The sequence below is a fragment of the Capricornis sumatraensis genome, chromosome 16, assembly GCF_032405125.1.
Source record: "Capricornis sumatraensis isolate serow.1 chromosome 16, serow.2, whole genome shotgun sequence".
NCBI classification, from domain to species: domain Eukaryota; kingdom Metazoa; phylum Chordata; class Mammalia; order Artiodactyla; family Bovidae; genus Capricornis; species Capricornis sumatraensis.
In genome coordinates this window covers 75484882-75511700 of record NC_091084.1, presented here as the reverse complement: position 1 = coordinate 75511700, position 26819 = coordinate 75484882, and the positions used below count along the sequence as shown (strand labels likewise).

The following is a 26819-nucleotide window of genomic DNA, read 5'->3' as shown; positions in this document are numbered from 1 at the left end:
CCCCTCAGAGGCCCTCTCCCTCCCTCCTCTTATGGCCTTCCTACGAATAACATCAGCCACAGCAGTTTGCTATGTGCCTTCTCTTTCTAAGGGCTTACCCACCATCCTCTCTCTTACATTTCCAATAACCTCTAAGAGATGGGCTCCACTATTACTCCCATTTTACAGATCAGGAAACTGAGATTTAGAGAAATGAAATCACTGGCCCAAACCAAAGATTTGAACCCAGGTCAGTCAGTTCTTGCAAGGAGATCAAAGTAGTCAATCTAAAAGAAATCAACCCTGAATATTCATTGGAAGGACTGATGCGGAAACTGAAGCTCCAATACTTTGGGCACCTGATGCGAAGGACTGACTCATTGGAAAAGACCCTGATTCTGGGAAAGACTGAAGGCAGGAGGAGAAGGGGACGACAGAGGATGAGATGGTTGGATGGCATCACCAACCCGATGGACGTGAGTTTGAAAAGTCTGGAAGCTGGGGATGGACAGGGAGGCCTGGCGTGTTACAGTCCATGGGGTCACAAAGAGTCAGACACGACTGAGTGAATGAACAACAGTCTGTTCCCAAACCCCTGGGCTCAAGCACCACAGGCCTCTGACATCTTCTTCCTCTACACGTCCTGCCCCCCGCCCCCCTCGCATCCCTGAAGAGGGGACCCTGGTGAGACCTATCCCCAGTCCCTAACACCAAAGACTAGACCAACCACACTCCCCCCAGCCTCTCTCCTCCTCTCTTGGGTGCCAACACTGGTCCCACTGCTGGAATTTTTGAAATCTAATTGCATCTGCATTCTCCCCCAGGGATTCACAATCCACAAGTGATTTCTAACCACAGACACTGGCATTCCCTGTGCCCACGCCACCTTCCAACACCCACCTGCGCGTGCCACACAGACACACGAGCACAAAGGAGGTGCTACCGCCCCGCTGCCGGCTGGGCCCGGGGCAGATGGAGCCCCAGCTGTTTCCAGGCTCCGGTGGGAGGCGGGAGGGAAGTGACTCCAGCCGCTCCACCTGCACCCCACCCCCACCCCCCCTGGGGCTTTGAGGGATTCATTTCTCAATAATGAGAATCACAGTATGAATGGTAATAATAGGAATCCGCATTTCCAGTTTGCAAACCGTTTGCATCTCATCACCTCTCGTGACTCTCACAAGCACAAGAGGCAGGTACTTTTCTATTTCCATTTTTCAGGAGCTGTAGAGGGCCTCACGGCTGATTAGAAGCAGAAGCCAGGTCCTAACCCCTTTCTCTCTCCCTGTCAGTTAATGTTTCCTGTCCTGCACTGTAAATCATCATGACATCTCATGGCTACCATGTGTCAAGCATCTATTCTTGCCTAGATTTGGGCAGCACTTTAAAGTGCTGGTTTTGGGGAATTCGCTGGCAGTCCAGTGCTTAGGACTCTACACTTCTGCTGCAGGGGTGCCAAGTTCAAACCATGGTCCAGGATCTAAGATGCCCGAAGCTGTGTGGCACGGTCAAAACAAATAAATAAAATCAATGTGTCAGTTTTTATACTCTTTACATTTATGTTCATTGTAAAAATGAGGTGCCTCAGAAATGTTAAGGGTAGAATGGCAGTCTAAAGAATGTTCCTGCAATAGAAGCACATCACTCTAGAAAACTGCACAGGAAGGAAAAGAACAGAGCTTCTAATGGGCTCTTTAGGGAAAGTGGACACCGAGGATAATGCAGAATGCCTTTTCCTTCTCCTCTGCCCCCCACCACCACCCCTCAAGCACTTTGACTGTTACTGTCAGCTATTTCTACTGTTGCTGTTGACTGTGAGTATATCTGTCTCCCAGGAGCTGTGAGCTCTTCAAGGACAGGGACTGGGACCTTTGCAACCAGCACCTTGCCTGGCACACCAGAAGGGCGCAGTCAACAATGCCTCCTTCACAAAGGATGAAGGAGCTTGTGCTCACCCCTCCCATCTGATGGAAACAAGAACACAGAATCGAGTCACCCAGGGCTCAAGGTTTATCCACATCAAACACCACTAAGGCGTGAACCCCTCCGTTAGCACCCTCATCAACTCTTCCCTGGCTTCTGCTTGTATGCCTCTAGTGACAGGGTGCTCGCCCCTAATGAGGCAGCTCCTTCTGTATTGGAGGTCTTGGAGCCATCCCTATAACCTCCTTCTACTGATATAAGGCAGGCTCTTGGGTATATGCAGGAGTCACACCTAGTGGGGCACTAAAAGTGTCCCCAAGCCAGTGGGGGCAATCAGGGGTGCCACTGCATACCAGTGAGGCTGGCGCCTGCCCTTGGACATGCTGCTGGGAAGGCAGGAGGAATGACCAGTGAACTCACCATTCCTGCTTTAGCCAGTTCTGTTTAAGGCAGTGAGCTGAGACTCTTAAGTGGTCACAAAGGCTACTACCAAGCCCTGAGACTCCAGTCAGGTACATTTTGGGTCTGTGCTTCACACAACACACCTGGGAACAATCCTGATCTGTATTCATACATTCATTCACTCATTATTGGCTATCACTGGCCAGGCACTTGGCTGGCAGCAGGGATGGTGACGCTGTGGGCCACCGCACTGCCTCAGGATCAGAGTTGTTACCTTGCTAATTAGACAGCTAACCGTCACTGAGCGCTTCCTGTGAGACAGGCACTTCCTGTTTACTTCCGTGTAAAGGCTCCCAGGAGGGTGATGCGAGTCTGCTGGGCACCCCAGCTCTGAGCACCTGATACAGTCAGTGCCCAGTAAGTGTGAGTTGCTGCCATTTAAATCTCCACAACAACCACAGCGGCTCCTAGTTTTGGTTGCCCCATTTTGTGCACTGAGAAATTCACACCACTAGAAGTCGGGTAACTCGTCTGGGGCCACACAGTTCCCAAAAGGCTGAGTCAGGATTTGGATCTGGGCCGTCCAAGATCCCGAAACCTGATTAAGGAATGGGTGCAGAAAAAAAGGAAAAAAAAAAAAAAAAAATCAGAGCTGGAGTCAAAATGCCCACCTAGCTAGAAGCCTGGGGGAACCTCTCACCTTTCTCTGCCCCCTTTGTTTATCTTGCGAAGAAGAGGGAGTTTGTCAGCACCTCCTCCCTCACTGAGACCATCAGCCAAGATAGAGAGGTAGGTGTTTTTTCTAGGGAGGAGGTTGGTGGGAGGTGGGGTAGGGAAACACATTACTGGTAACAAAGGATTGAAACGAACCCAGAATCTTGGTGTGTGTCTAGGAAGTTGTTGCTGTAGGAATCTAGTTTTAGGCTGAAAGGGTCCCAGAAAGCCTGAGATCCCCAAACTCCATTCTCACCCCTCTTCCCCACCACAGGATGTGTGGATATAAAAAGACTCACCACAGTGCCCCGCCCTCCCCCCACGGTGCCAACGAGCCCCAGATAAGATCCTTGTCCCCCGACAGTGCAATTTGCAGCAACCTGGCTGAGGTCGGATATTAGGCTGGAGAATGGAGATGTGTGAGTATGCCGGGCGGGGGGGGGGGGGGGGGGGGGGAGGGGAGGTGGGGGGAGGGGGGAGGGCGGCGGGGGAGGGCGGGTTGTAGGGGTTGATGGTGTCAGGTTATTTGACAAAGTCACACCAAATAAGGGGCGACCAGAAGGGTGAGCCTAGGCTGGAAGCCAGAAGGCTAAATGAAATCAAACATTAATCCCTGCCGTCTATGAAATGGGATCCATCATCCCGGCCCCATAGGTGGTTGTGAGAATTACATGAGTTAATACTTGTTAATTCCTGCAGCACGCGGTGCCTGGCACAGAGCGGGCGTTCAGCAAGACGGGGACCATTGTTGTACAACTGTGTTCTTACACAGTCAAAGCAGAGTCCTTTTCGTTTTAGATACTGGCCTAGGCCCCAGGGGATACCCCAAGGATATTTAAGACAAGGTGGCTTGCCAACCTATGGGGGTGTTGATAGTCTCACCAAAGGAGAACTTGCCACGAAAGTCTTCCCTGGGAGGCGCGGGCCCTCGGTTAGGATTCCCGACCGCCTTCCCCCCGGAGCGTGAGCGCGCCCCCCGCAGGCCATCTCCAGGAACGCCTCTGCTGGGGAGCCCGGGGGGCCCAGTCCCCCCAACCCCTCTCTCCCGCCCTCCCCGGCGGCCACCCTCGGGGGCGAGGCAGCCCGGCGCGTGGGAGGGGACGGCGCGCCATTGGCTTGTGCGCGGAACTGAGAGGAGGGACCAGCTCGGGCCGCCAGACTCGGGCAAACCCCGGCCGCACAGGGCGCCGCGCGCAGTCCAGCCGGCCCTGCCCTGCTCTACCCCGCGCGGGCGGCGCGATGTGAGGCGCCCGAGGGCCCGAGTCCCCCAGCTCCGCGCAGCGCCGGCGCCAGCAGGCGCTACGAACGTAAGTTCTGCTCCCCGCCGCCGCTTCGGAGCCTCGCACTTTCCCTTCCCGCCGCCAGCCGGCCGGGTGCCTGCGCAGCACAGCCCAGCGGGGCTCTCGCGGCCGCAGGGACCGCCGGGGACAGTGAGGACCCAGTGCGCGCGAGCCGGGCGCCCCAGCGCCTCTCGGCGCCGGCAGGCTCTGCCGGGACCCCGGGGATCTCCGCCCCCACCCCCATCCTCGGCTCTCCCGGGCGCCGTCCCGCAGCCCCTTCTGGTCCTCTCGTTGGCGCTCTCCGCTCGCTGCCCTGTCCTCTGACTCGGTTTCCCTTTCTCCTCCGGCTTCCTCCCTCCTCCGTCTCCTCCCCCCTGGACTGTTGATTCCGCCCTCCGCCTGCCCGTCTCGGGCTCGGGCTCTCTGCTTCGGAGCGAGGGAGAAGCCGAGCGGAAAGCAGTTTCTCCCGCTCTGGGGTCTGACTCGGTCCCCGCGCTCGGTTCTCTGTCCCCTCCCCCGCTCCATCGCCGTCCCCATCCTCCTCCTCCCTCCATTGTTCCCAGGTCCGGGGTGCGCGCGGCACAAACTTGCGAGACCCTTTCCTCGCCCCCGCTGGGTCGAGGCTGGAGGTGGCGGAGTTCCCGCTGCCCACAAGTCTGGCCGGATCTTCTGGTTCGGGCGGCCGGGGGCGGGGAGCACCGCGGGCGCCCAACAGCCCAGAGCTACCGCCTGGAGCCCCCCGGCTCGCAGACTCGAGCCTCAGAAAGTGGGTGGGTGTCTGGAGCTGGGAGATAAAGGACCCATGGGAGGGGGGAGGAGCCAGACCGAGAGACCCCAGTCTCCCGGGTTGGGAGCAGCAGAGGCGGCAGCCGCGCCTAAGCCCCAGCTGTTGGGAGGGGGTTAGGGACGCACAGGTGGAAAGCGGCGCTCCCCACTCTCCCGAGCCGCGCGCTTAGCGGGACGGGGGCAGAGCTGGGCCATTGTCCTGGCTCTCAGTGGACGGGGCTGCCAACCCTGGGCCGTGAACTCGCACCCACCCTGGGGGTGCGCAGGGGAGCCGGCAGAACGCCGCGCCCACTCCCCGGCGCCCCCAGCGCGGTGGGGATCTCGCTCGGCCCCGCCCTCCCCCGCCCGGTCCTGGACTCCCGCCGCCCCCGCGAGGCCCCGGGGGAAGCGGGTTTCTACCCGGGAGCGAAGGGGGCGGGGGCGGGAGCCCGGTGGAGGGTGGAGGCCGAGAGCCCCGAGGCTTCTCCCGAGCTCATTGCCCAGCGCCGACGCCCAAGGCCGCCTCGCCGCCCCACGGGCCCCGCACTTCCTGCTTGATTTCCTTCGGACAAACTTTTCCTGGTGGGGCCGTCCTGCGGGGAGGGCACCGGGGATGCCCGCCCACACTGAGCGGCCTCTTGGACCTCCAGCCCTGGTGGCCTGTGGGGAGGGGGCTGATACCTTCTCTTCCTCCAGCCCGCAGATACCAGGGACTCCATCCTCCGGGCAGGTCCATGGCTCTGAGTTGCCACCTGGAAGGAGGTGGTGAGAGGGTTGTTGCAGAGCCAGGAGGGGGCAAAGTCCATTTTTCAGCCTCGTTCCGTTTAGCCCAGGGGGAACGACGATTTTTCTTGTTGGGTTGTTAGCCTAATAAATAAGACCAAGTATTCTCCAGGCCTCTGTTCCCCCATCTTTAAAATGGGCCCTCTGGCTTCCAAGGTCCCCTCCAGGCCCCATTGTCTTGGGAACCTGCGGCTCTGACTCCTTTTCTGCCCGCTTGCTGTCAGCTTAATACATCTTTCTAAATTTGGAGTGGAGGGCTGAGGCCCAAAGCCCTCCACCCATGCTTGGCTGGTCAGCAGCTGCTGGATCCTCAGCTCAGGCCTGTTCTCTGCAGATCTGTCAATCCCACCCCCACCCCAGGGCCTCCAGCCCCACTCTCCACTGCCTCCCCTCCGGCAGGATGTTATGGTACTCTCTCCTCTGTCTACTGGAGGAAGGGCTTCCTGGTGCTTGTTGGTCCTGAGGTTGGCATGGGAGGGACAGTGGAGTTAGCAGTGACCTGTGATAGTCACACAGCCCAGAACTGTTCTTTCCTTTCCTTCATTTACTGAACAAAACTGTTAGTGAGGGCTAGGCCAACGTGATTTAATGAACAAAGTGCCAGATATAGTTCTGGGCACTAAGAGACAGCTGTGAACAAAATTGAAAGATTCTTGCCCTTCTGGAGCTGACATGGAGTGGGGGAGGGACAAATAACTGATAAAGTAAATAAGCAAATTATATAGTGTATTGAGAGGTGAGGCGAGGGGAAGTTGAGTGTTGAGGCCAAGAGTGGGGTCACCATTTCAAATAGGGTGGTCAGGGTGGTCTCCCTGAGGAGGTGACTTTTCAGCTAAGGTTTTGAGAGAGAGTGAGCTTTGGGGAGAGTTTCAGGGACTAAAGACCTGGCAGAGAACAGCCTGTGCAAAGGCCCTGAGGCTGGAATATGCCTGCTTTTTTTGAGGAACTGTAAGGAGCCAGCGGCTTCTCTGGTGGCTCAGTGGTAAAGAATCTGCCTGCCAATGCAGGAGACCTAAGAACTGTGGGTTCGATCCCTAAGTCAGAAAGATCCCCAGGAGGAGGAAATGGCAACCCACTCCGGTATTCTCGCCTGGGAATCCCAAGGACAGAGGAGTCTGGCGGGCTACTGTCCATGGGCTTGCAAAGAGTCAGACAGGACAGAGTGAGTGACCAGGCGGTCAGGAGCTAGTGCAGCGGGGGTAGAGTGAGCGGGTGGGGAAGAGGCAGGCTGAGAGGGGATTCGCTCTCCCATTTCACAGATGAAGGAAGTGACGCTCAGAAGTGACATGTGAGTAACCCCAGGGCCTCAGCAGAGGCAGCTGCAGGGGGGGTGCCCAGTGTTCTAACTCCAAGCTCATAATATTTTCCTTTCACCCTGCATCGCAACCATTTATTCACAACAGTGGTTGCGCCTCTCGCAGGGCCAGGCCTGGCCAAACGCTGGGGACACGGAGGGGAGCCACCCAGGCTCAGCCCTGGCCCTCCCCAGGTGCTCCCTCCCCACCTGTGGTCAGTACACTCAGGCTGGCATCTTCCTCCTGAGCCAGAGTGACCCGAGTTCCCTCTTGCCACTTCCTTCCTATGGCCCCTCTCCTATAAGCACCCCCGACTCCGTAGCCACATGTGGCCGCTCCAGGGAGGCCTGTTCTGAAGCTGATATGGCCAGGGGAGAAACTGAGCAGGGAAGTAGAATTTCCTTGTCTGAAAATAATAGCAACGTGATTTTTGAGTGTTCACCAGAGATCAGCACTGTTTTAGGTGTTTCTGTGCCGCTTCTCATCGGTGGGAGGTGCGTGTCATTACGACAGAGGAGGAAACTGAGGCCAAGATGGTGTCACAGGCCCAAGGCCATGCAACTACCGAGTGTTGGAGCAGATGTCAGCACAGGTCTTTTGAGTCATGCCAGAGCCCCACATCCTGGGGAAGGTGGTTGGTTCTGGTCTGTGGTTCTGGCCCATCCAGGCCCCAGGAGAAGTACCGGGACCTTTCTGCTTCCCTCTCCCAACCCGCCCAAAGGGCAAATAGCTTTTTGCTTATGAAAAAGTTGGCTCAAAATAGTGGAGCATTTCTTCAGGGAAACTCCCTTTCTCCTCCCCTCCAAGTTTCTGAGCATCTTCAGGGGCACGGGAGATGGGAGGAGTCGGAGGGGCGAGGGATATGTCCACTGCCTTCTCATAAGAACTCGTGGGATCTGGAAGCCAGACTGTCCTGATGACTGGCCCCACAGGGCCTGGAAGCACCAGCTGCCTTTGAGGGCCCTGACGTGGTCACTGGGCCAAGGGGGAGGCTGGCCCATTCCTGGGTTGAAAAGGACGGGAATTCTCCGTGTGTTCTGCCCTTTATGAGGGTAGGGACAGGGATGCCCCTCGCAGTGACTCCTGAGTGGTGCTGGATGGCCATCAAAGGGCTGCCCCCCCACTGTGGCCCCCACCTCCCATGTCCCCTCCTTCTTGCCCCTTGCCTGCCCTGCCCTGGCACCCTCTCCACCACAGCAGGGGATGTTTGTTTTCTTTCTGTCCCTACGGCCTTAGAGATGTTCGTGATGAAAATGTGGGCTTTCCTCTGTCCTGGAAATTCTGTAGCTTCAAAAGAAAGAGAACTAATAGAAAGGCAGCAAGAATGTGTGTTTCCAGAGCCAATGAGTGAGGTGCTGGTGGGACTTGGGGGCGGGACAACCTGTGCTGGATTCTTTGCTGGAACTGGAGTGTGGCCGGTGAGTGACAGGGTCTGGAAACCAAGTCAGGAATATCACAGCCAGGAGGGGCCCTGGAAACCACACTTTCATTTTTGAGACGGAGGAAACCGAGTCCCAAGATCGGGCCCCGGCTTACCCTCTCCCACGGGGGCAGAGTCTGTTGTTGACCTCACTTGTCCTGTCTCCCAGCCCAGTGACTCAGGACTCAGCCTTCCAGCTTCTGTCAAAGCCTCTGCTGCCAGCTCCTGTGTTCCTGGAGGTTCTTGGAAGTGGGTCATGGAATCCCTTTCTTGACTACCGAGCCTTGTCATGGGGGCAGGTTTATGTCCCTGAGGGATTCGAATCGTGTTTTTTCCTCTCCTCGGCCGGTTCTACTCTGTCGTCGTCGCCCTTGACGCATCCTTAGCCCGGGTGGTGAAGCTGGTACCTGAGAGGTGGATGAGGCGGCCCCGCCCTCCCCTGACTCACCGGCTACTTGTGAGACGAGGCGGGCTGGCCTTTAGAATAACTGGGCTCTGCTCTCGAGGGACACGCTGCAAGGAAGTCCTGCCGCGGGGTACCCTCACCTTGGCTTCTGCCCTTAGCCTGTGTGCACTGAGAAAACCCCGTACCCTGGCGCAAACCTGTACCCCAGAGGCCACCGTGATCATGGCCGTGATGCACAGGGTGACCCTGCTGGCAGCCCAGTAAGTCAGGCGTTGCCACCGTGTTAACAGTCAAGGGACGGAGGCTCCAGGAGGTCAGTCTGCCCAAAGGCACAGGACTCGTCAGGCAGAGCCCAGACTTGGACCCTTGAGACTGGAGACTCACTCTGCCTGAGGCCCTAACCAAGCGGAGGTTTCGGGGCTGGGGGTCTTTAGACCCCCCTCTTGCCCAAGGGGCTGATGGGGTGCCCTAGGGAAGGACTGCAAGAAGGATGAGGCTGGCTCTGAACCTCCTAGCCCCTGAGGTGCCCTGGCTGGGGCTCTCCCCGCCTCCCTTCCCTCTGCCCAGAGCTGGGAGACTCCGGCTCTCACTTCCCCTCTCCTCCGCTGCAGGTTCCAGTCCCCATTTCCAGCTATTTTGTACCAACGTGATAACAGAACAATGGGTCTCCCTGCAGCCTTCCCCAGGTCCTGCCAGAGTCACAGGCCTTCATCCAAGGGAGGCTGGACCCCAGGGTGGGGGTCAGATGCTGGCAACCCGCCAGGGACTTTCAAGGGGAGATGTGATGGGGAAGAAAGCTTAGAGCTCGGTTCTTGTTGGGTGTCATGTTCACCACACCACACCCCCAGCCCACACATGAGCACGTGCACACACACACACACACACATGAGCTCTTCTCTGAATATCCATTAGGCACCATTAACTTGGTTGGAATTTCAGCTTTGTCACTTAGCCAGAGACACACGTGTGCGTAAGTCACTTGGCCCTTAGTTTCTTTATCTGTAATACAGCCATGCTCTTCGGGCTCTGGGGGTGAGCGCAGAGTTCCTGCTCTGGAAGTCCTTGTCCACTGCCTCCTTTCCTGGGGTGGATGATCGGGGGGCGTTTCTCCTTACAGGCGCGCTGGCCCTCCTGCAGAGGGTCATGTTTGCAAAGGAAGCAGCTCTTGGCTCTGATACTCAGCAGCAGTGACTCCCCACTGAATCACCAGAGGCTTGGCAGCTGCTGGGTGTTTTGGGCCCCCTCCCCTGCCGGTTAGGTTCCTAAGCCAGCCCTCTTGGGGGCACAGTCTCCACGAAGGGGACTGCTCTGCAGTCCATCTGTTTCTATGGAAACCAGGCTTCCCGGGAAGGCTCTTGGGGGGGTTGGAAGAGAGGTCCTGCAAGATTGGCATGGGAGTGATGCCCCAGCCCCATGGATCTGCTGTGGGGGTAGGGCCTGGACAGATGCCCCGTTAGTGTTGTTCATTGCTGTCCTTTGTGGAGCACCAGGGGCCAGGCCCCTCCACTGCCTTTTCTCAGTCTGTCTAATCAAAACTCGGTGAGCTAAGAATTCGTTCTGTGGTTTCACAAATGAGGAGGCTCGGAGAGGTTAGGTAACTTTCCTGACATCACAGAACAATTGAGAGAAAGGGTTGGGGGTTTGAACCCACGTTTGCCCAATCATTAAGTATACACCCACCCTCCCATCCCCACCCTCGATCCTTGTAACACCCCCCCACAACACTCCCCGCCCCAATGAGCCCTTCTCTTTTGGTGCAGTCTCTGGGGCATAGCTCAGCCTCTGTCCCATCACAGCCCCTTCCGTCTTTCAGGCTCTGGGAGCTCTTTGCAGGTGTTCTTTCGGATAAGGAAGGAGGAAGGGCCTACAGGGGGTCTGATCTTGGCCAGCAGGGGGCCTCAAAACCCTTCCCCCCAACTTTTGTCACAAATTTTTGTTGAGCTCTTCCCACACCCCCGAGCTGTCCAGGCCCCGTGAGCAAAACCATCAGTAAGCCCTGCACTGTGGCATTCCCCTCCAGATGGCTGCGGCTTTCTGAGGTCTGGGGAGTGGGGTCTCATCCTGCGCTCTCATGCAATCTCCACCCATTTCCTGGGCACCCCAGATGCCAGGGAAAACCCCTGCCACTCTCGGGGAGTCTTCAGCACCCCTGACCTGCTTGCCCAAGGCTGCCTGGCCGGAGGAGGTGCCAGATTGAAACCCAGCTCTGCCTGACCACAGAGTCCCTTCCCTGCCCTTTCTGTGTCAGCAGCTCAGGCATGGGCCGGGGCAGCGCCTGCCCGCCCTGGGCCTCAGCTCTCTGCCTTGTCCTGCCAGTGTTTGGATCAGAGCCTCCCCTTGGGCCCTGCCAGCTCAGAGAGTGATCCTGAGTCTTCTGGGTGGGGTGAGGGAGGCCTGCTTGCCTTGGCCCCACTGTCTGGTCTTCGTCTGTGCCGTTGAGTATCTCTGTGTCCGGGGGCCCGCCGGACAGTTCTCAGGTGGGGAGATTACCAGCTCTCCCTTCAGATCGCTGGGTCCTGGGGAGGCCAACTGGCCCTGAAACGCTGAAGGATGGGCCGGAAGTGGCCTGTGGCCGCCACTGAGGGTTCAGAGCAGTGAGGGCACTGTGCCCTAGGCAGGTGCCCTGGAGGAGGGGTGCTGCAAAGCCCTTGAGGAGCCGGGGACCTTGAGGTGGGAGGAGCAGAGGGCAGTGGTTCAGAAAGGGGAACAACTGTTTGAAGGCCCGTGATTTGCTGGTTTATTGGGAATTGAGCTCAGAGAAGCTGGCTGGGGGCAGCATGCAAAAGGTCATGAACGCTGGGTCTGGGGACTGCAAGCTGAATTTCCCCTTCTCCTCGCCTGGCTGGTGGAGAGGCAGCCCTCCTCCCGCCCCTCTCTCACTTGCCTTGGGCAGCCTGGCACCCCCCGGCGGAGCCCTAGGGGCCCTTCAGGAGGCAGCAGGGCCTGGGAACGGAAGCTTGACAGCTGTGACAGGCAGGCTTTTTCCACTTGCACGCCTGGGTGAGGAAAGAGGAGGTGGAGGAGCTCAGCCTGGCCTGGCCCTGGGCAGGGAGGAAGGGCGCTTTGCTGTTGGCACCTGCCCGTACATACTCCCTCCCTCCCCTGCACTTCGGCAGAGTGCCCCTTCTCATTAGCACAGGGGCAGAAACTGGGAGAGCTGCAGCGCTTTACAGAAGCAGGATCCGAACCCAGGTCTGGCTGTCCCAAAGCCAGTATCCAGCTGGGGTGCAGCGAGGGAGTGGGGGACACTCCCTCCATCCTCTTAGGTTAAAATCTCCTAAAAAAGACACCTGGAGAGGCCTTGAAAGGCAGGACAGTTCCCGAGCAGATGGGGGTGTGTGGGGTCGTCTCCGGATTGGATGCTTAAGGATTGGTGAGAGCTGCCCACTTGCCCTCCCTGGGGGGACAGGACCTGGTCCTGGGGTGAAAGAGCCCCAGGACTCAGTGCTCAGAGCAGTTAGCTCCATAGGGCCGGCCGGCTGCTGGGGATCTTGCTCCCTGGAGATAAAGTTCAGGATCTCACTTTCTGTGGGAGGCTGCAGGGCCTGTTGTTGGTGGTGAGCTCACTGCCGGGGCTGGGCCCTGGGCTCCAGGGGTGGCGACAGTGGGTCCCCCCTGCCCAGTTGCCTGACAGCAGTGTCTGTGGATAATGCTGGACTTCTGATAGTGCCCAGGATGCTGTGACCCCCCCCTCCCCCGCCCCGGCCATCCGTACCAGCCCTGGGCCTGTGGTGCCAAGGGAAGCACTGTGCTGTGTTGATGGGGAGGGCACAGGGGATCAGAGGAAGGCAGCCAACCCTCCCAGCAGGGATCGCTGACCTGGTCTGGAGCGGCAGCCTTAGGCGATGGGATTGAGATCTTGGGGCTTTGTCCAGCGGGTGGAGATGTTAGGAAATGCTAGTTCGGCCGTTCTCCTGATCCTCCCCGGTCTCCATCTGAGCCCCTGCCGCATAGGGGGGCATGGGGAGGAGGGGATGTCTGTGTATCAGTGCCCATCTCAGCCGAGCGCTTGGCGTGGGCCCGGCACTGCCCTATGCTCTCCCCATGCGTGTTTTCTCACAGCATTCCGGTGAGGGAAGACCTTTGGCTTTCACAGCTGCAGATGGGGCCTCAGAAAGGTTAAGTGACTTGCTCACAGGCACACAGCTAAGAAGTGGTAGACCTGGGCTTTGAACTCCGGAGAGTACGGCTTTGGCAGCTAAGCTCTTCCGGCTTTAGCAGTTAGCTGGCCCTTTACAAATTACTTTCTGGCCATTATTTTGCCTCCTTTGACTAGCCCTAGGGAAGATGTAAGGATTCTTGTTTCCATTTCACAGATGAGAACACTGGGGCTCAGAGAAGCAACTTGCTCTGATTGGTGGCTGACAGATCAGCTTCCCCACCCCCACCCAGGCTGTAAGTTACTTAAGGGCAGAGGCCGGGTGCCACCACCCCCCATGCCCAGCTCACAGCTAAACCTCACTAAACGCACTTCTTTCATGTAAACATGCAGGTGCTCTGCTGTGTGCTGGGACCAAGCTTCCCTTTTTGCCCCTGGATCTCTAGGAGCTGAGAATTACGGCTCCATTTCACAGATGGGGAAAACCGAGGCTCAGAGCTACGTGACTTGTCCACACAGCTAGTAACAGGCACAGCAGGACTGAGTCAGGCAGCCTGGCCGGTCTGGGTGAGAAGGGTTAAAATGCCAGGGAGACCCATATGAAGGGCCAAAGTCAAGTTTGAGAACAGCCGATGCTGGGGAGAACGTGAAAGAACAGGAATACGCATGCATTGTGGAGAAACGTAAACGGTTTCCTGCTTTGGAATGCAGTCTGGCACTTTCTCCTAGAGTTGACTGTAGATTTACTGTATGTTGTAATTCAATATAATCCCACGCCCAAGCATTTACTTTAGAGAAATGAAAACTCATGGTCACCCCCGAACCTGCACACGAATGTTTGTGGCAGTTCTATTCTCAACGGTCACACTCTGGAACAACTCAGATGTCCGTCAGTGAGTGAGTGACGGGGGAAATGAACTGGTAGTTGGCATCTGGGAATACCACTCTCCTGCCAAGGGGAAGGGACCGTCCATACGCACAGCGTGGATGGGTCTCAAAGGCACGATGCTGGATGAAAGAAGGAAGCAGGTCTCCGAGGTTATATACTGTATGATTCCATTTATGTAACACGTGTGCACAAACAGAACTATGGCGACAGATGCCAGATAACAGATGGGTGGTTGCCAGGGGTTAGGGCGAGGGGAGGGTCCTGATGTGGACGGGGTGGTTACCTGTCCTTGCGCTACGATTCTTAGCGCTACAGACCACAGAGAAGGTCCATTTTGCTGTATGCAAATAAACAAAAGACCAAAGGGGAGGCTGGAAGCGGAAGGGTGGCTGCCGGGTGCTTCCTTGGTGGAGGGCCGGGTGGGGGCCAGGCCTGGGCTGTTCCTCGCAGTGGCTCACTGACTCCCGTGGGCAGCCTCCAGCAGTCCATCTGGCATCAGGAGGGATGCAAGTCTAATTATACCTTCTACCTGGATCTCCAAGAAGGTGGTGGAAAGTGACTGAGCTGTGACAGTGCCTGGGCCGCCTCCCTCTGCCGTCCTGCCCCGAGGAGCCCAGTTACACCCTGGCTCCCCTCTGACTGGCACTGGGCATTGGGCTGCCTTCCAGGTCACCGCCAGTTGCCGCCATCCACTCCCCGAGCACGTGTATACACGGGAGGGAAGAGCATAGCTGCCCTCTTCTTACAGATGAGGCGCTAGGCTGCGGGGCTTAGGAGGGCTGCTGGGTCTGGATATCACTCACAAAAGACCTCCAGTCAAGAGCAGGGACATTACTTTGTCAACAAAGGTCCATCTAGTCAAGGCTATGGTTTTTCCAGGGGTCATGTATGGATGTGAGAGTTGGACTGTGAAGAAAGCTGAGCACCAAAGAATTGATGCTTTTGAACTGTGGTGTTGGAGAAGACTCTTGAGAGTCCCTTGGACTGCGGGGAGATCCAACCAGTCCATTCTAAAGGAAATCAGTCCTGGATGTTCATTGGAAGGGCTGATGCTGAAGCTGAAACTCCAATACTTTGGCCACCTAATGAGGAGAGCTGACTCATTGGAAAAGACCCTCATGCTAGGAGGGACTGAGGGCAGGAGGAGAAGGGGATGACAGAGGATGAGATGGCTGGATGGCATCACCGACTCAATGAACATGGGTTTGGGTGGACTCCGGGAGTTGGTGATGGACAGGGAGGTCTGGTGGGCTGCGGTTCATGGAGTCGCAAGAGTCAGAAACGACTGAGTGACTGAACTGAAACTGGATGACCATTATCTCCAGACTCGGGGCTGGTGTGCGCCATGCCCAGTTCATCCGGTCTAAAGCCACAGTATCTGAATATCCCGCCATTTGAGTCTTTGTTCTGATGTTTGTTTTCTGGGCGCTTTATTTTGTTCTGAGACACCGGGAGGCTGGAGGACTGGAGGTGACCTGGGGATATGTCTGTGTCCTCCCTCTGGAAGCCCTGGCTGTGGCTGGGAGGCTGAGACATTTGCTGGGGCCGCAAGACAGGAAGACCTGCGTCTGAGGCCTGGTCAGGGGCGTCTGGCAATCCCACCTCGGGTCCCTGGTGGAGACACAGGCAACTTCTGAGCCTTGTCGGTTTTCGGGGGGTGGTTCTCCTGCCCTGCTGGGGTTACTGTGGGTGGGAATGAGGTGCAGGAATGTGGGAGGCACCCGGCATGGGTGGGGCACCTACTCGGGTGGGGGCTGCTTCCATTTTTTTAACCTGGTCTCTGTTGAACTTCATTGAACTTGGCTTCCTCATCTGTAGAATGGGTACAAGCGGTACCCATCTAGCAGGATGGCTGTGGTTACAGGAGGCCAACTTCTGGACACCTTGACCTCATTGTGGCTTACACTGTTGTCTCCGCATAGATTTTGTGCTGACTGAAGGTGAGGACGGCCACTCAACCCATCTCAGTGTCTCCATCGCCCGGCACATAGTAGGTGCTCAAGATCCGGCCAGAGGTGGAGCTGGGGGAGGCTGGCGACTGGGGGCCTTCGCAGCTTATGGGCGGTGGGTGGGGAGAGCAGGGAGAGGCAAGGCCGGACTGCTGCCCCTGAGCCCAGCCAGCCCTCCTGGCCGGCCCTCCTCTGGCTCGGCTGGGTCCTGGGGTCCCCCCTCCCCTTCTTTCCAGTGCTGGCAGGCTGAGTGGAGGTTGTCTGGGAGTGTGGGTGGGTGGGTGGGAGGGCTTGCTGGGCAGTAGGAATTGTCTGGGCAAAAATTCAGTGGGGGCCTGGACCCCAGCACTCAGGACTCCTACCCAGGCTTAGGCAGACCCTTCCCTTTTTTGGCAAGGCTGACCCAGGCCCCAGTTAACTCCCTGCATCCAAGAATCTTTGGGTCTGGTCTCCATCTAGGCCTGAATGCCTAGTCCTAGGCCTGCACTTCCCCTATGACTGTCTGTAAGGCTTTCTCCAGCCTGGTCACTGGGGGTAGGCCACATCCATTTAGGCCAGACGGGCTGATAGAGCTGGAAGGCCTTAAGACCATCTGCTCTAACCCATTTTACAGATGAGGAAGCTGAGGCCAGGACAGGGCAGTGAGTTGCCCATTTCATCCCACAGCTGGGTGATTAGGGAGCCCAGAACTAAGCCCAGGCCCTCAGAGTCCTCCTCTGGTGACCACCTGCTGCCCCAGGCTGACGGGGAGGCCTCCCCCAGGCCCCAGGCTGGGTCTGGCTGCCTTCTGAGATCTGGATGCTGGTCAAGGTCGGTGGCTGAGACTGGTGTCTCCCTGCAGCTCCACTGCAGAGGCCGGGCTCCAGGACAAGATGGCAGCCAAGCAGCCCCCGCCTCTCATGAAGAAGCACAGCCAGACGGACCTCGTGAGCCGCCTGAAGACCCGCAAGATCCTCGGCGTGGGTGGGGAGGACGACGACGGGGAGGTCCACCGCTCCAAGGTGGGCCGGGGTCGGAGGAGGGGCCTTGAACCAACCACACATGGGGGTCTGCCTCTGAGCACCAATTTGAGGAGGCGGGTCTGGCCCACTGTTTGGGGAGAAGAGTAGCTGCGACCCATATAGCTGCAGGGGGCCTCCAGATTCAGCTCATACTTTCTGGAAATGTAATGGATATGTCAGAGGAATAGCAGCAATAATGAAAACGGATGGTTGGAATTAGTTGAGTGCTGATTATTTGCTTGTTATGGCACCAGCTGCTCTATAAGCATTATTTAATCTTCCTGTTAGCCCTCGGAGATGTAGGTTCAGTTATTAACCCATTTTATGGATGAGAAAAACAGGCTCAGAGCGATTAAAGACTTGCCCAGGACCACACCAATAAATGGTAGAGCCAGGCTTCAAGTCCACAGCGGGCAGATGCCTGAACTCACATCTCTCAGCCCCCATATTTTCAGCTTCCGCTGGGCCCTGGTATCGAGAGGAGGTAGAGAGTGGCCTCAGTGTGACCCTCCCAGCCTAGGTGACTCTGGCTAAGCAGAGGCACCCAGGTGGGTTCCTGGGCATCTGGCAGGCTCTGGGAGGTAGGGAGTGAACTGGGCAGACAGTGCCGCCTTCTGACCCCTCTCTGTCCACAGATCAGCCAGGTCTTAGGCAATGAGATCAAGTTTGCTGTTCGAGAGCCTTTGGGGCTCAGGTGAGCATTGACTTGTGAGTGTTGGTTGGGGGCAAGGCTGTGGGGAGGGGCCCTGTGTAGTCTTGTCCTTGGTTCCCCCCTCTAGACCGGTGTCTTGCCTGGAGAGGGGAGGGTCTGGGCTGGGGCCTGGGGGTGGCAGCGAGGGCTCTGCCTCTGACCTTCCTCTCCGCATCTCCCCAGAGTCTGGCAGTTTGTCTCTGCTGTGCTCTTCTCCGGCATTGCCATCATGGTGAGTGGGACCCGGTGCCCTCCCCTGCCCCGGGACCCCCTGCTGCCGCTCCCCACAGGGCCACTGGACCATCATACTGGCGCCTCTGCTGTCCAGGCCCTCTGGCCGCCTCCCTGACCTGTGCGGATGCTCATCCCCCCTGTGCCCTGCCCTAGAGCATCCAAGGTCCCCTGGTCCATGGTCCCGACTCTGTCCTTGGAACCTGAGAACTCTGCTGCCATGGACGGGGTGGGGGCAGTCAGGGTCCTGGCCCTGGGCTGCTGCTGGGGAAAGAAGGGAGATGACCAAGGGGAAGGTTCCACAGGGAGCCCCTCACCCCGAGCCTCCCACCCGCTGTCCGCAGGCCCTTGCCTTTCCTGACCAGCTCTACGATGCGGTCTTCGACGGAGCGCAGGTGACCAGCAAGACCCCCATCCGCCTCTATGGCGGTGCCCTCCTCAGTGAGTATTGCTGGGCGGGCGCTGGGAAGGTGATGAGCAACTGGGGCGGGGCGTGGAGGGCGAGGGAAACCTGGGGGGCCTTTCTTTTCTTTGTGCTGGCTCTCCGCTTCCCCTTCAGCTGCCGGGTCTGTCTCTGCTGGGTGTGTGCTGCCATCTTGCGGCCACTGGTGGAACATCGCCCGTGGTTTGGGGCTGTTCTTAACCATCATCTGAGACAAAGCACTTACTGAGCGCTTGCTGTGTGCAGTGCTTCCCCAGGGCACGAGAGAGGAAGGCAGCCCAGGCTCCGCCCTCCAGGGTCTCACAGCCTAGAAGAGGAGGCGAAATCAGCACAGCGTCTGTAAAACACTCGCCACTTCTAGAAGTGCCTGTTAGGAAACTGAATGACGTTTAAAACCCAGCGCCTGTGGTGTCCCTCCGCCTCGCCAAAACTTTCTATGGCTCCCTATTACCTGCAGGCTAAAGTCCCAGTCTGATGTTCAGGGTTATCTGTGGGGTGCAATCCAGCCTCCCTTCCAAAATCTCCCTGCCTGTGAGCAGGGGCAGGGGATGCCTGGGGTCCTGGCTCCCTGCCTGTGAGCGGGGGCAGGGGATGCCTGGGGTCCTGGCTACTGTGCCCAAGGGAAGAGGAGCGACCCCTTGCCCCCATCTCAAGGGGCGGGGATCAGGCTGCCCCGCGCCCAGTCCCCTCCTTGCCCTTCCCCCCAGGCATCTCCCTGATCATGTGGAATGCTCTCTACACGGCCGAGAAGGTCATCATCCGATGGACTCTGCTCACTGAAGCCTGCTACTTCTCGGTCCAGTTCTTGGGTGAGTCCTGAGCTGGACAGTTGCGGGGTGTTGGGGGGGTGATGGCGGGTTGCTGATAGGGTGCCGGTAGCTTGGTCCCTGACCTCCCAGCTCTTGCCACTTGATTTCCGGGAAGTGATGAAAACCTGTGTGAGGGGGAGGGACTCGTGTGGCCGCGTTTACCTGTGTGCCCGCACACCTGTGCCCGCACGGCCGACGTGTGCCTGTACCCTCCTGAATGCACACCCGTGCACCCACCACCCTCTGCTCCCTTGTGTCCCCAGCACAGGGGGGGACAGTACACGCCCAGCTGTGCCCACATGCTCGCCCCCGTCCCTGCCACGTGGGGGACTCACAGCAGACGTACCTGCGGGGTTGGGTGGCTGGCCGGACGCCCCAGCTCAGGATGAGGGTGAGGTCAGCCAGGCAGCTGCCCCGGGGCCCCTAGCATCCCATGCTGGGGGGTGAGGAACAGCGCTCCTGACCCCTGTGCCCTCCCGCCTCTCTCCCAGTGGTCACTGCCACGCTAGCTGAGACGGGGCTCGTGTCTGAGGGGATCCTGCTGCTGCTGGCCAGCCGCCTCCTTTTTGTCGCCATCAGCGTTTACTACTATTACCAAGTCGGCCGAAAACCCAAGAAGGTGTAGCCACCCGCCGGGCCAGGGGCCCCTCTGGGGCAGGGAGGCCCTGGGACTGCCCTCGGGTCCCCTTTGGTTCTGGAAGGCAGTAAGCACCCTGCCCTGGGCAGGCAGGGCGGGTGCCTTCCCCTTCCTCCCTGGATGCTGTGATCTCTCGGGCCCTCAGGGCTGGGGAGGGAATGGGGTCCCTCTACCCCGTCCTGCCCCCCGCACGGTGACGCCTCCTTCTTATGGGTCTCCTGGCCTCTGGATCCCCCTGGACAGAAGCTCACGGGAAAGCTTGAGTCACGGGCCTCCGGCCGGGCCAGGCCCCTTCTTCCCCTATCATGAGACCCTTCTTTCTTGAGAGGCTGTGGACCGCCTCCCTGTCCGTCCCCCATACCCCCCAGCCAACGATGCCCAAGCAGCCAGACTTGACTCCCACCCCTGCTTGGAAAACCCGAGACCTCGACCTTGGGCTCCTTTCCTTCCATGCAGGCCCTCTCCACACACAGGGGCCCCTGTGCCCCCTAAACACCCAGCACAGCTGTGGGCTGGCAGGGAGCCCTGTGGGGGGCTGCCTTTGATCCAGCACCTCCCTTTCCGCCTCCTGGGGGTAGCGGGGCCCTGTTCTCAGCCCCGGCCTCACTCTTGGCTTCTCTGCCTTGGCCCCAGCTCGTGGAGGCCCCTTCCCTGCCCCTGGCCCCAGGCCGGCCCTGACAGATGAACACCCAGGTAACCCCAGATGAAGGCCACCTGTCAGTGATGGGGCTTGGGGATCAGACAGAGAGAAAAGCATTTCCTCCTCACTTGGGCATGTCCTCTGGGGTCTGCGGCACACCTGACTCAGCCCGCTCGTCCACCTTCCCCCCTTCCCCAGCGTGCTGCCCTTTGGCTTTCTGTCCTGGGTTTGCCACCGAGGCCCGGCTGTGTGTGTGACTGGGTAACCTTCAAAGCTCAGCAAGGCAAAAAGAAACAGTTCAGCAGGCCGCCTCCACTCACACCCATCTCCCCCAGTGCCCCAGAGGGGCTGAGCCCCCTGCAGCCCCAGCACCGTTGTGCCCACTGCCCACCACGTGTCCCTCACCTGACGCCCTCCTTCGCTCCATCACACGGGGATTGGTGGCCCCGTGTCCTGGGGACGCGTGTGCAGGGAAGCAGGCTGGGCCCCAGACTTGCCTCCTGTCTCAGCACTGTGTTGAAGGGGCAGAGTGGTTGGTCCTGAGGTGTAGCCCAGCTCCAGCTGCTGCCACATAGGGGGCCCCCCACCCCTGACCCTGGGCCTCACTGCCCTCCCTCACGCCCACAGCTGTCCCATTGGCCACAAACCCGGCCACATGGCCTTTGCCCAGTGGTGCCATCGCTGTTAACTGAGGCCCGCCCGGCAGGTCAGGAGTCCAAGGCTGCTGACTGCGGCTGAGGGCAGGGGAAGCGGGACCCTGAGGATGGGCCGTTCCCGCCTGGCCTCCGTCTCTTGGGCTGAGGTTCTAGTCTCTCTGTAGAATCCTGTCCACCCGCCCCCACCCCTCCACCGAGTCCCAGGCAGACCCGGAGCCAGTGCAGCCTTTGGGAGGAGGTGATGGTGGCTGGCGGGCCATGCCCCCCGGCCTCACTGTGTCGAAGCTGACCCATGCTTTTTGAGGCCTGGCTAATGTGCCAGCAAGTGATGGACTGTTTGTCCTAAGAACCAGCTGCTGAGCAGGGGAGGGAGGCTGGCATGGAAGGCGGAAGTATGGGTGCCGGAGCAGGGCCAGGCCGGGCCGGCCAAGCTGGGGCGGGTGGCACGACCTTGGCTCCAGAGAGGGTGGACGAGGACCCGCAGGGACGGCGCTGTCCGTCCTAAAAGTTCGAAAAGATCAACCAAGATGGCCCTACTCGGTTCACTCCCGCCAAGCTCCTGCCCCGGCCCCAGCCTCCTCCGTCCCCACCTCCAATCAAGACCACCGTTCCTCACGGTCACTATTTATTCTTCGTTCCTTTTCCTTTTTGTAAGAAACAGTCACAAAAACCAGTGCAAAACCATCAGTGTGGGCGTCCTGCTTTATATTACAAAAACTCCTCTTGATAGATAATATAAAAAAGGGAGGCTCAGGGGGGATAAACATGATAAATTAGCTCTGCTACCTACGGCAGGGAACGTGGACAGTTTCCAAAATAGACATAGGACCCACCAGGGGAGGGACGAGGGTCTTCTAGGGAGGTGGGGGGGCTGGGCCCTCAGCTGGCTTGGAGGATCCTGCCTGGGCTTCTTAGGCATGGAGAGGAGAGGAGGGGCCTAGGATGCTGGGCAGGGTCCCAGCCCCCGGCCCCTGAGCAGGAAGGTGGCCTCAGTACTGGGCAAGGTATGTGACCAACTGCACAGTCTCCCTGGTTCCTGGTCTATTTTCAGGCTCCGCAAGTCTCAACAAAGAAACTCCATGCCCCGCCCCGCCCCACGCTAAGTTGCTTCAGTCATGTCCTGATTTTATGACCCTACAGACTGTAGCCATCCAGGCTCCTCTGTCCAGGGGATTCTCCAGACAAGAATGCTGGAGTGGGTTGCCATGCCCTCCTCCAGGGATCTTCTCCACCCAGGGATCAAGCCCGAATCTCTTACATCTCCTGCATTGGCCTGCAGCTGCTTTACCATTAGTGCCACCTAGGGAGCCCCACCCCCACCCCAGCAGCCCCTAAATTGCCATTTGTTCCCATTGAGGGCTGTTGGGGCTGGGCTTTGCCTTCTCAGGCCTGTTCAGAATGGTCACAGACAGCCTTGCAAATAGCTGCCAGCCTGCGTTAATGCTGCAGAGCAGAGGCCTGCTTCCCCTTTTCAGCCCCGGAATGTAGTTGGTGGGGGCAGATCCGGGCTCCTTGACCCTTTATGGAAAGCGCTTGGTGATGAGAGACTCTCACATCCACCCTCAAACCCATCTTCTCCCCCCAGGTGTTCCTCCATGACCAGCCTTTTATCTCAGGGACCTGGGGGTGGGGGGTGGTTCCTGATGCCTGGTTCTTCTTACCTTGAAGGCCCCAAATTCTCCTGGGCAGTGGGGACTGGATGGGGCCATGATGCCTAGGGCACCCCTAAACTGAAGCCACATAGTTGCCCAAACTGACTCTAACCCCAGCCTTTTTTTTTTTTTTGGTCCACCTCATACCAGCCCTTTGCCTCTGCCAGGAAGTTGGAGCCAAGTGGGTCTAGAGACCTGGCCGGGGTGCTGGCTGCATGGCTTCCGGGGTCCTGGGGATGCCGGGTCTCTAGGGAGTTTATACCATCATTTATGGAGGTGCCAGGGCAGCCAGGTACAGGAGCACCATGGAAAGATTCAGACCAGAGAGGACGGCGGGGAGGGTGCAAGGCGGGAAGGTGGCAATAAGAGGAGGGTCAAACCAAGTCTTGACAGCAGGCACCAAGCTCTGGTGGTATCAGGTGGCAGAGCAGGGGGGCATGAACTCTAGGCCGCTGCTCCGTCTCCTGGAGGCTGGAAGGCTGGAGGGGAGGCTGGAAGCTGTGAGAAAGGGTCCTTCCCAGACCCCAAGGAGGGACAATGATAGGAGGAGAGCAAGGCAACATACTGCCCCTTCCACGCCCATGCCTGTGGCAGACATCACCAATCCAGCCCGAGTTGCTTGGCAGACATCACTTATCAAGATCATGCTGTCCTTGCCCACTGAGCCCAGACCAGAGCTCAGATCCTCTGCACAGCTGCCACTCCTGACTGGTCAGGGTCGAGACATCTTGCAATGCAGTTGTCAACACTGCTCTAGAATTTGAGACCTGCATATATAAGGGGCTGATCTGTGGGTGCTGTGTAGGTGTGGGTGTCTGTGAGGAAACCTCCCCCTGCCAGATCCTTGAGGAGACACTCAGAAGTGTGTGCTACAGATGGTGAAAGGACCAGAAAACTGTGTCAGAGCAAAACTGACGAGGTGGCCTGGGGTTCTTCAGCCTGAGGGTAAAGGGGCTCGGGGGGGACCATGTGTTGCCTTCACACTTTGGGACAGAAGGAGAGAGCAAGTGGCATGACGTGGACAAAACCACAGAAAAACAGAAACCTCTTGCGTGTATTGAGCTGATGCTAAAGTCAGAACAGTCCGAAAAGAAGCCTGTCTTGGGAGGTAGTGAGCTCCCTGTCCTTGGAGGTCTGCAAGAAGAAGATGGAGAAGTCTTGGCAGGGGTCTTGTGGAAGGCATCCAAGTGGCAATTCTGAGTGAGGAGAGGCGAGCCAGATGATCCTGGGGGTTCCTTTCAGCCCTCGGAGCCAGGGAGTTGGTGGAGCCCAGGGAGGGCCTTGTGGGGAAAGGTGGGCAGTGTGGAAAAGGGGCTGTGGTGCGTGTGTGCATGTGTGCGTGTTCCTGGGACTTCGAGAAGAGTGGGGAAGTGGGGGTGTGGAGAGCAGGGAGGGTAGAGTCCAGAACGTTCTTAGCTGTGGAGCTGGGAGGAGGCAACTCCTGAGCAGCATGCCCTCTCTCTTCTGGGGAAACCAGGATGGGGAGGCCAGGGAGCTGGGAGAGCAGATCCGCTGGGACCAGCAGACGCTTGGGAGGGGCGACAGGCAGCCTCAGGGAGACAGGGCTCTTGTTCGGAACGGCCATGCGTGTGCTGTGTGACTGTGGATGAGAAACTGCCCCTCTCTGGACTTTCCAGATTATTTGGTCCGACAGATGGGGAAGCGTGGACCCGACCAGCCGGGACATTCTTCAGTCCAGTATCTGGATCCTAATGTTGGCCCCAGCCTGAGGCAGGACAACTCCATCTTTGGGGGACCAGGGATTCTGAGGAGGTTTCAAGTCCTCGAGGACGTGGTGACCAGGTCTCCTGGGGGCCCCTGGGCTCCGCCAGCCTTCCTCCACCATCTCCTTTTGCTTCCTTCTTGCCGACACCCTCAATGTTCTTGGCACCCAGTCCTGAAGCCCAGGTCCCAGGCTGCCGGATCTGGTTGGGCCGAGGAGGAGGCCTGGCCCTGCTGTCGCTTTGGTCTCCAGTGCAGACTGCCTCCTGGGTGTGCGCGGGTCCATGCAGAGAACCTGCGGTGCCCACTCTGAGTCCAGACGGGCTGTATCAGTCCATAGTTTTGTCTTCTTTTTGTTTTGTTAAAAAAATAGCTATTTTCCTCTGCCCCTTTTCCTGGCCACTCATGATGGCCTCACCTCCTCCCCCGGGGCCAAGAGGGCAGGGGTGCGGGGGAGGGGATGGCGTTGGGTGCTGGGCAGTGGTGGGCGGGGTGTGTCTTCAAGCTTCAGGCCACACCATCTACTGGATGCCCCGGAAGAGGCACATGGCAAAGATCATGGCAAATAGCTGCAAAGAAAGTAGGATTTGGCTTGTCAGTCTGGGTTCATAACCCTCCAGGGGGCTGTCCCACCCCGAGGATACGGGGCTGCCTGCCCTGGCACAGGAAGGGGGCTCACCCATCACTCTTGGGACGCTCTGCTGCAGGCACTCCTGATACTGCCCTGGGCGGGGGGGGGGGGGTAAGCCCCTCTTGCCAGCCACTGTCCCCTCATGCGGTGTGGTCATGAAAAGAAGGGGGTTTTGGCCACAGGTTCAAATCCAGCTCCCTTATTTGCCGTCAGCAAACATGGGCCAAACACTTCCCTTCTCTGGGCCTGAGTATATATCTAGAGCTTACCATGTGCTGGGCACAGTTCTAAATGCTTTCTCAGAAGTATTTTCACAGATCAGGAAGTGAGACCCAAGAGGTCAAGGAACCCACCTAAGATCACACAGCGACAATGAGGAATCCAGGGTTGGAGTCCAGGCATTCTGAGTCCAGAGGCCAGTCTCACAGCCCCTGCACTCCCCTTCTTCTAGCTCACAGGAGGGGGGTGAGGTGGGAAGTCTAAGGTGATTAACAACTTAATGAGGCCTGTTATATAGTAGATGTTAAATTAAAACTTTCTAGGAATGTTATTGACAGGCAAGAAAGACGTAGCCCTTCCCCAAACTAGGAGCACAGTCCACTGAACACCAATCTAAGGGCCCTGGGGGGGTGGGGTATGCAGAGACCCTGACTCAGGGATGCCTATTTATTCATGCTGGCTTGTACCCCGATGCCAGAGCTCCTGCAAGTAGAAGGCACAGTCCCCAGACCACAGGCTCCTGACCGAACCTCCGGGAGGGGCTCTGGGTGGGGGAAGCGAGGCATATGGGGGCTGTCCCTGCTGAGGTTCTGCCCCCCACTCCCCAACAGAGGCCGCAGCTGGGCTTGTGGGCTGGGTGTGAAGGCGGCAGACTGGGAGCACAGACACTGTTTAATGAGCCCCTGTCTCAGGGTCCCCCCACCTCTGACGTCCACAGTGCTGTAGGAGCCCGCTTTTAGCATCATTTTGCCAATAAGGAAACTGGCTCGGGCATCCTGTGTGCAGAGAGAGGCAGAGCTGGGAGCTGAACTCCAGAAGCCCGTGTTCTTCCGGCAGGGTAGCACGTCTGCGATTTCCCAGGGGGCCTGGTACTGATCTATGTTTCTTGATCATGGCTTCCTCCCAGGAGAGGAGTTGTTCACCTAGAACAGTGTTGGTGCACAGCTGGGGCTCAATCTATGCTTGATGAGTGAATGAACGGGTGAATGAATAAATCCATCTCCCCATCCTCGAAAGTCTCCACAAAACTGCTCTAGGACTGCAGGACACAGTACTCAATGGACATGAGTCTGAGCAAGCTTCGGGAGACGGTGAAGGACAGGGAAGCCTGGCGGGCTGCAGTCCCTGGGGTCCCAGAGTTGGACACGACTGAGCGAGTGAACACAGCAAAGGACAGAGTAAGGAGCTAAGCAAGTCCAGGTTTACGGTGCTAGGTGGGAGGAGGAGGCTGAGGATTGCATTTCCTGATTTCATTTCCCCGCTGGCCAAGGACTGGCCGCCCGTTTCTTCAGATCAACCGGCGTGGGTAAAACTGCGCAACTTTCCAGGACAGGGGATTTGAGATCCCAGACGGGTGAATAGAAGGCAGCGGGCAGCTCCACCGTTTGGCCACAGCGCCACCTAGTGGCGGCTCTAAGCGTCTGCAGAGGCCTTCCTTTTAAGCGGGCTCAGCGCCCTTCTGATCTTCACTGCTGGGACTCCATCTGCAACTTATGAGGTTAACAAGGCCCCAGGGCCCTGAACATCCCACAGAGAAAAGGCCTGATCCAGAAGCAAAGGCTGCGGAGAAGGCAATGGCAACCCACT

The 26819-nt window shown here is 58.1% G+C and overlaps 2 protein-coding genes across 4 annotated transcripts in view; one reads left to right on the top strand and one right to left on the bottom strand.

The window, feature by feature from the left end:
* The first annotated feature begins 4210 nt into the window (after positions 1 to 4210).
* TP53I11 (tumor protein p53 inducible protein 11) lies at positions 4211 to 20353 on the top strand. The gene is made up of 8 exons (XM_068989285.1): positions 4211 to 4322; positions 15875 to 15942; positions 16743 to 16902; positions 17538 to 17596; positions 17777 to 17825; positions 18169 to 18265; positions 18974 to 19075; positions 19567 to 20353. Exons 3-8 carry the CDS (start codon positions 16774 to 16776, stop codon positions 19698 to 19700), a joined length of 570 nt encoding a protein of 189 aa, XP_068845386.1. The 5' UTR covers positions 4211 to 4322; positions 15875 to 15942; positions 16743 to 16773; the 3' UTR covers positions 19701 to 20353.
* Positions 20354 to 21640: 1287 nt separating this feature from the next.
* TSPAN18 (tetraspanin 18) overlaps positions 21641 to 26819 on the bottom strand; it is a 203685-nt gene continuing 198506 nt past the window's right edge. For all 3 annotated transcript variants that reach the window (XM_068989282.1, XM_068989284.1, XM_068989283.1), the window contains one exon: positions 21641 to 24951. In XM_068989282.1, the coding sequence (XP_068845383.1) occupies positions 24904 to 24951 (48 nt within the window). In that variant the 3' untranslated portion in view covers positions 21641 to 24903. The remainder of the gene's footprint in view (positions 24952 to 26819) is intronic.

Coding starts and splice junctions, on each gene's coding strand:
- TP53I11 (XM_068989285.1), top strand. CDS start 16,774: ATGGCAGCCAAGCAGCCCCCGCCTCTCATGAAGAAGCACAGCCAGACG. Junction 17,826..18,168: donor TCTCCGGCATTGCCATCATG/GTGAGTGGGACC, acceptor CGCTGTCCGCAG/GCCCTTGCCTTTCCTGACCA. Junction 19,076..19,566: donor CTTCTCGGTCCAGTTCTTGG/GTGAGTCCTGAG, acceptor CCTCTCTCCCAG/TGGTCACTGCCACGCTAGCT.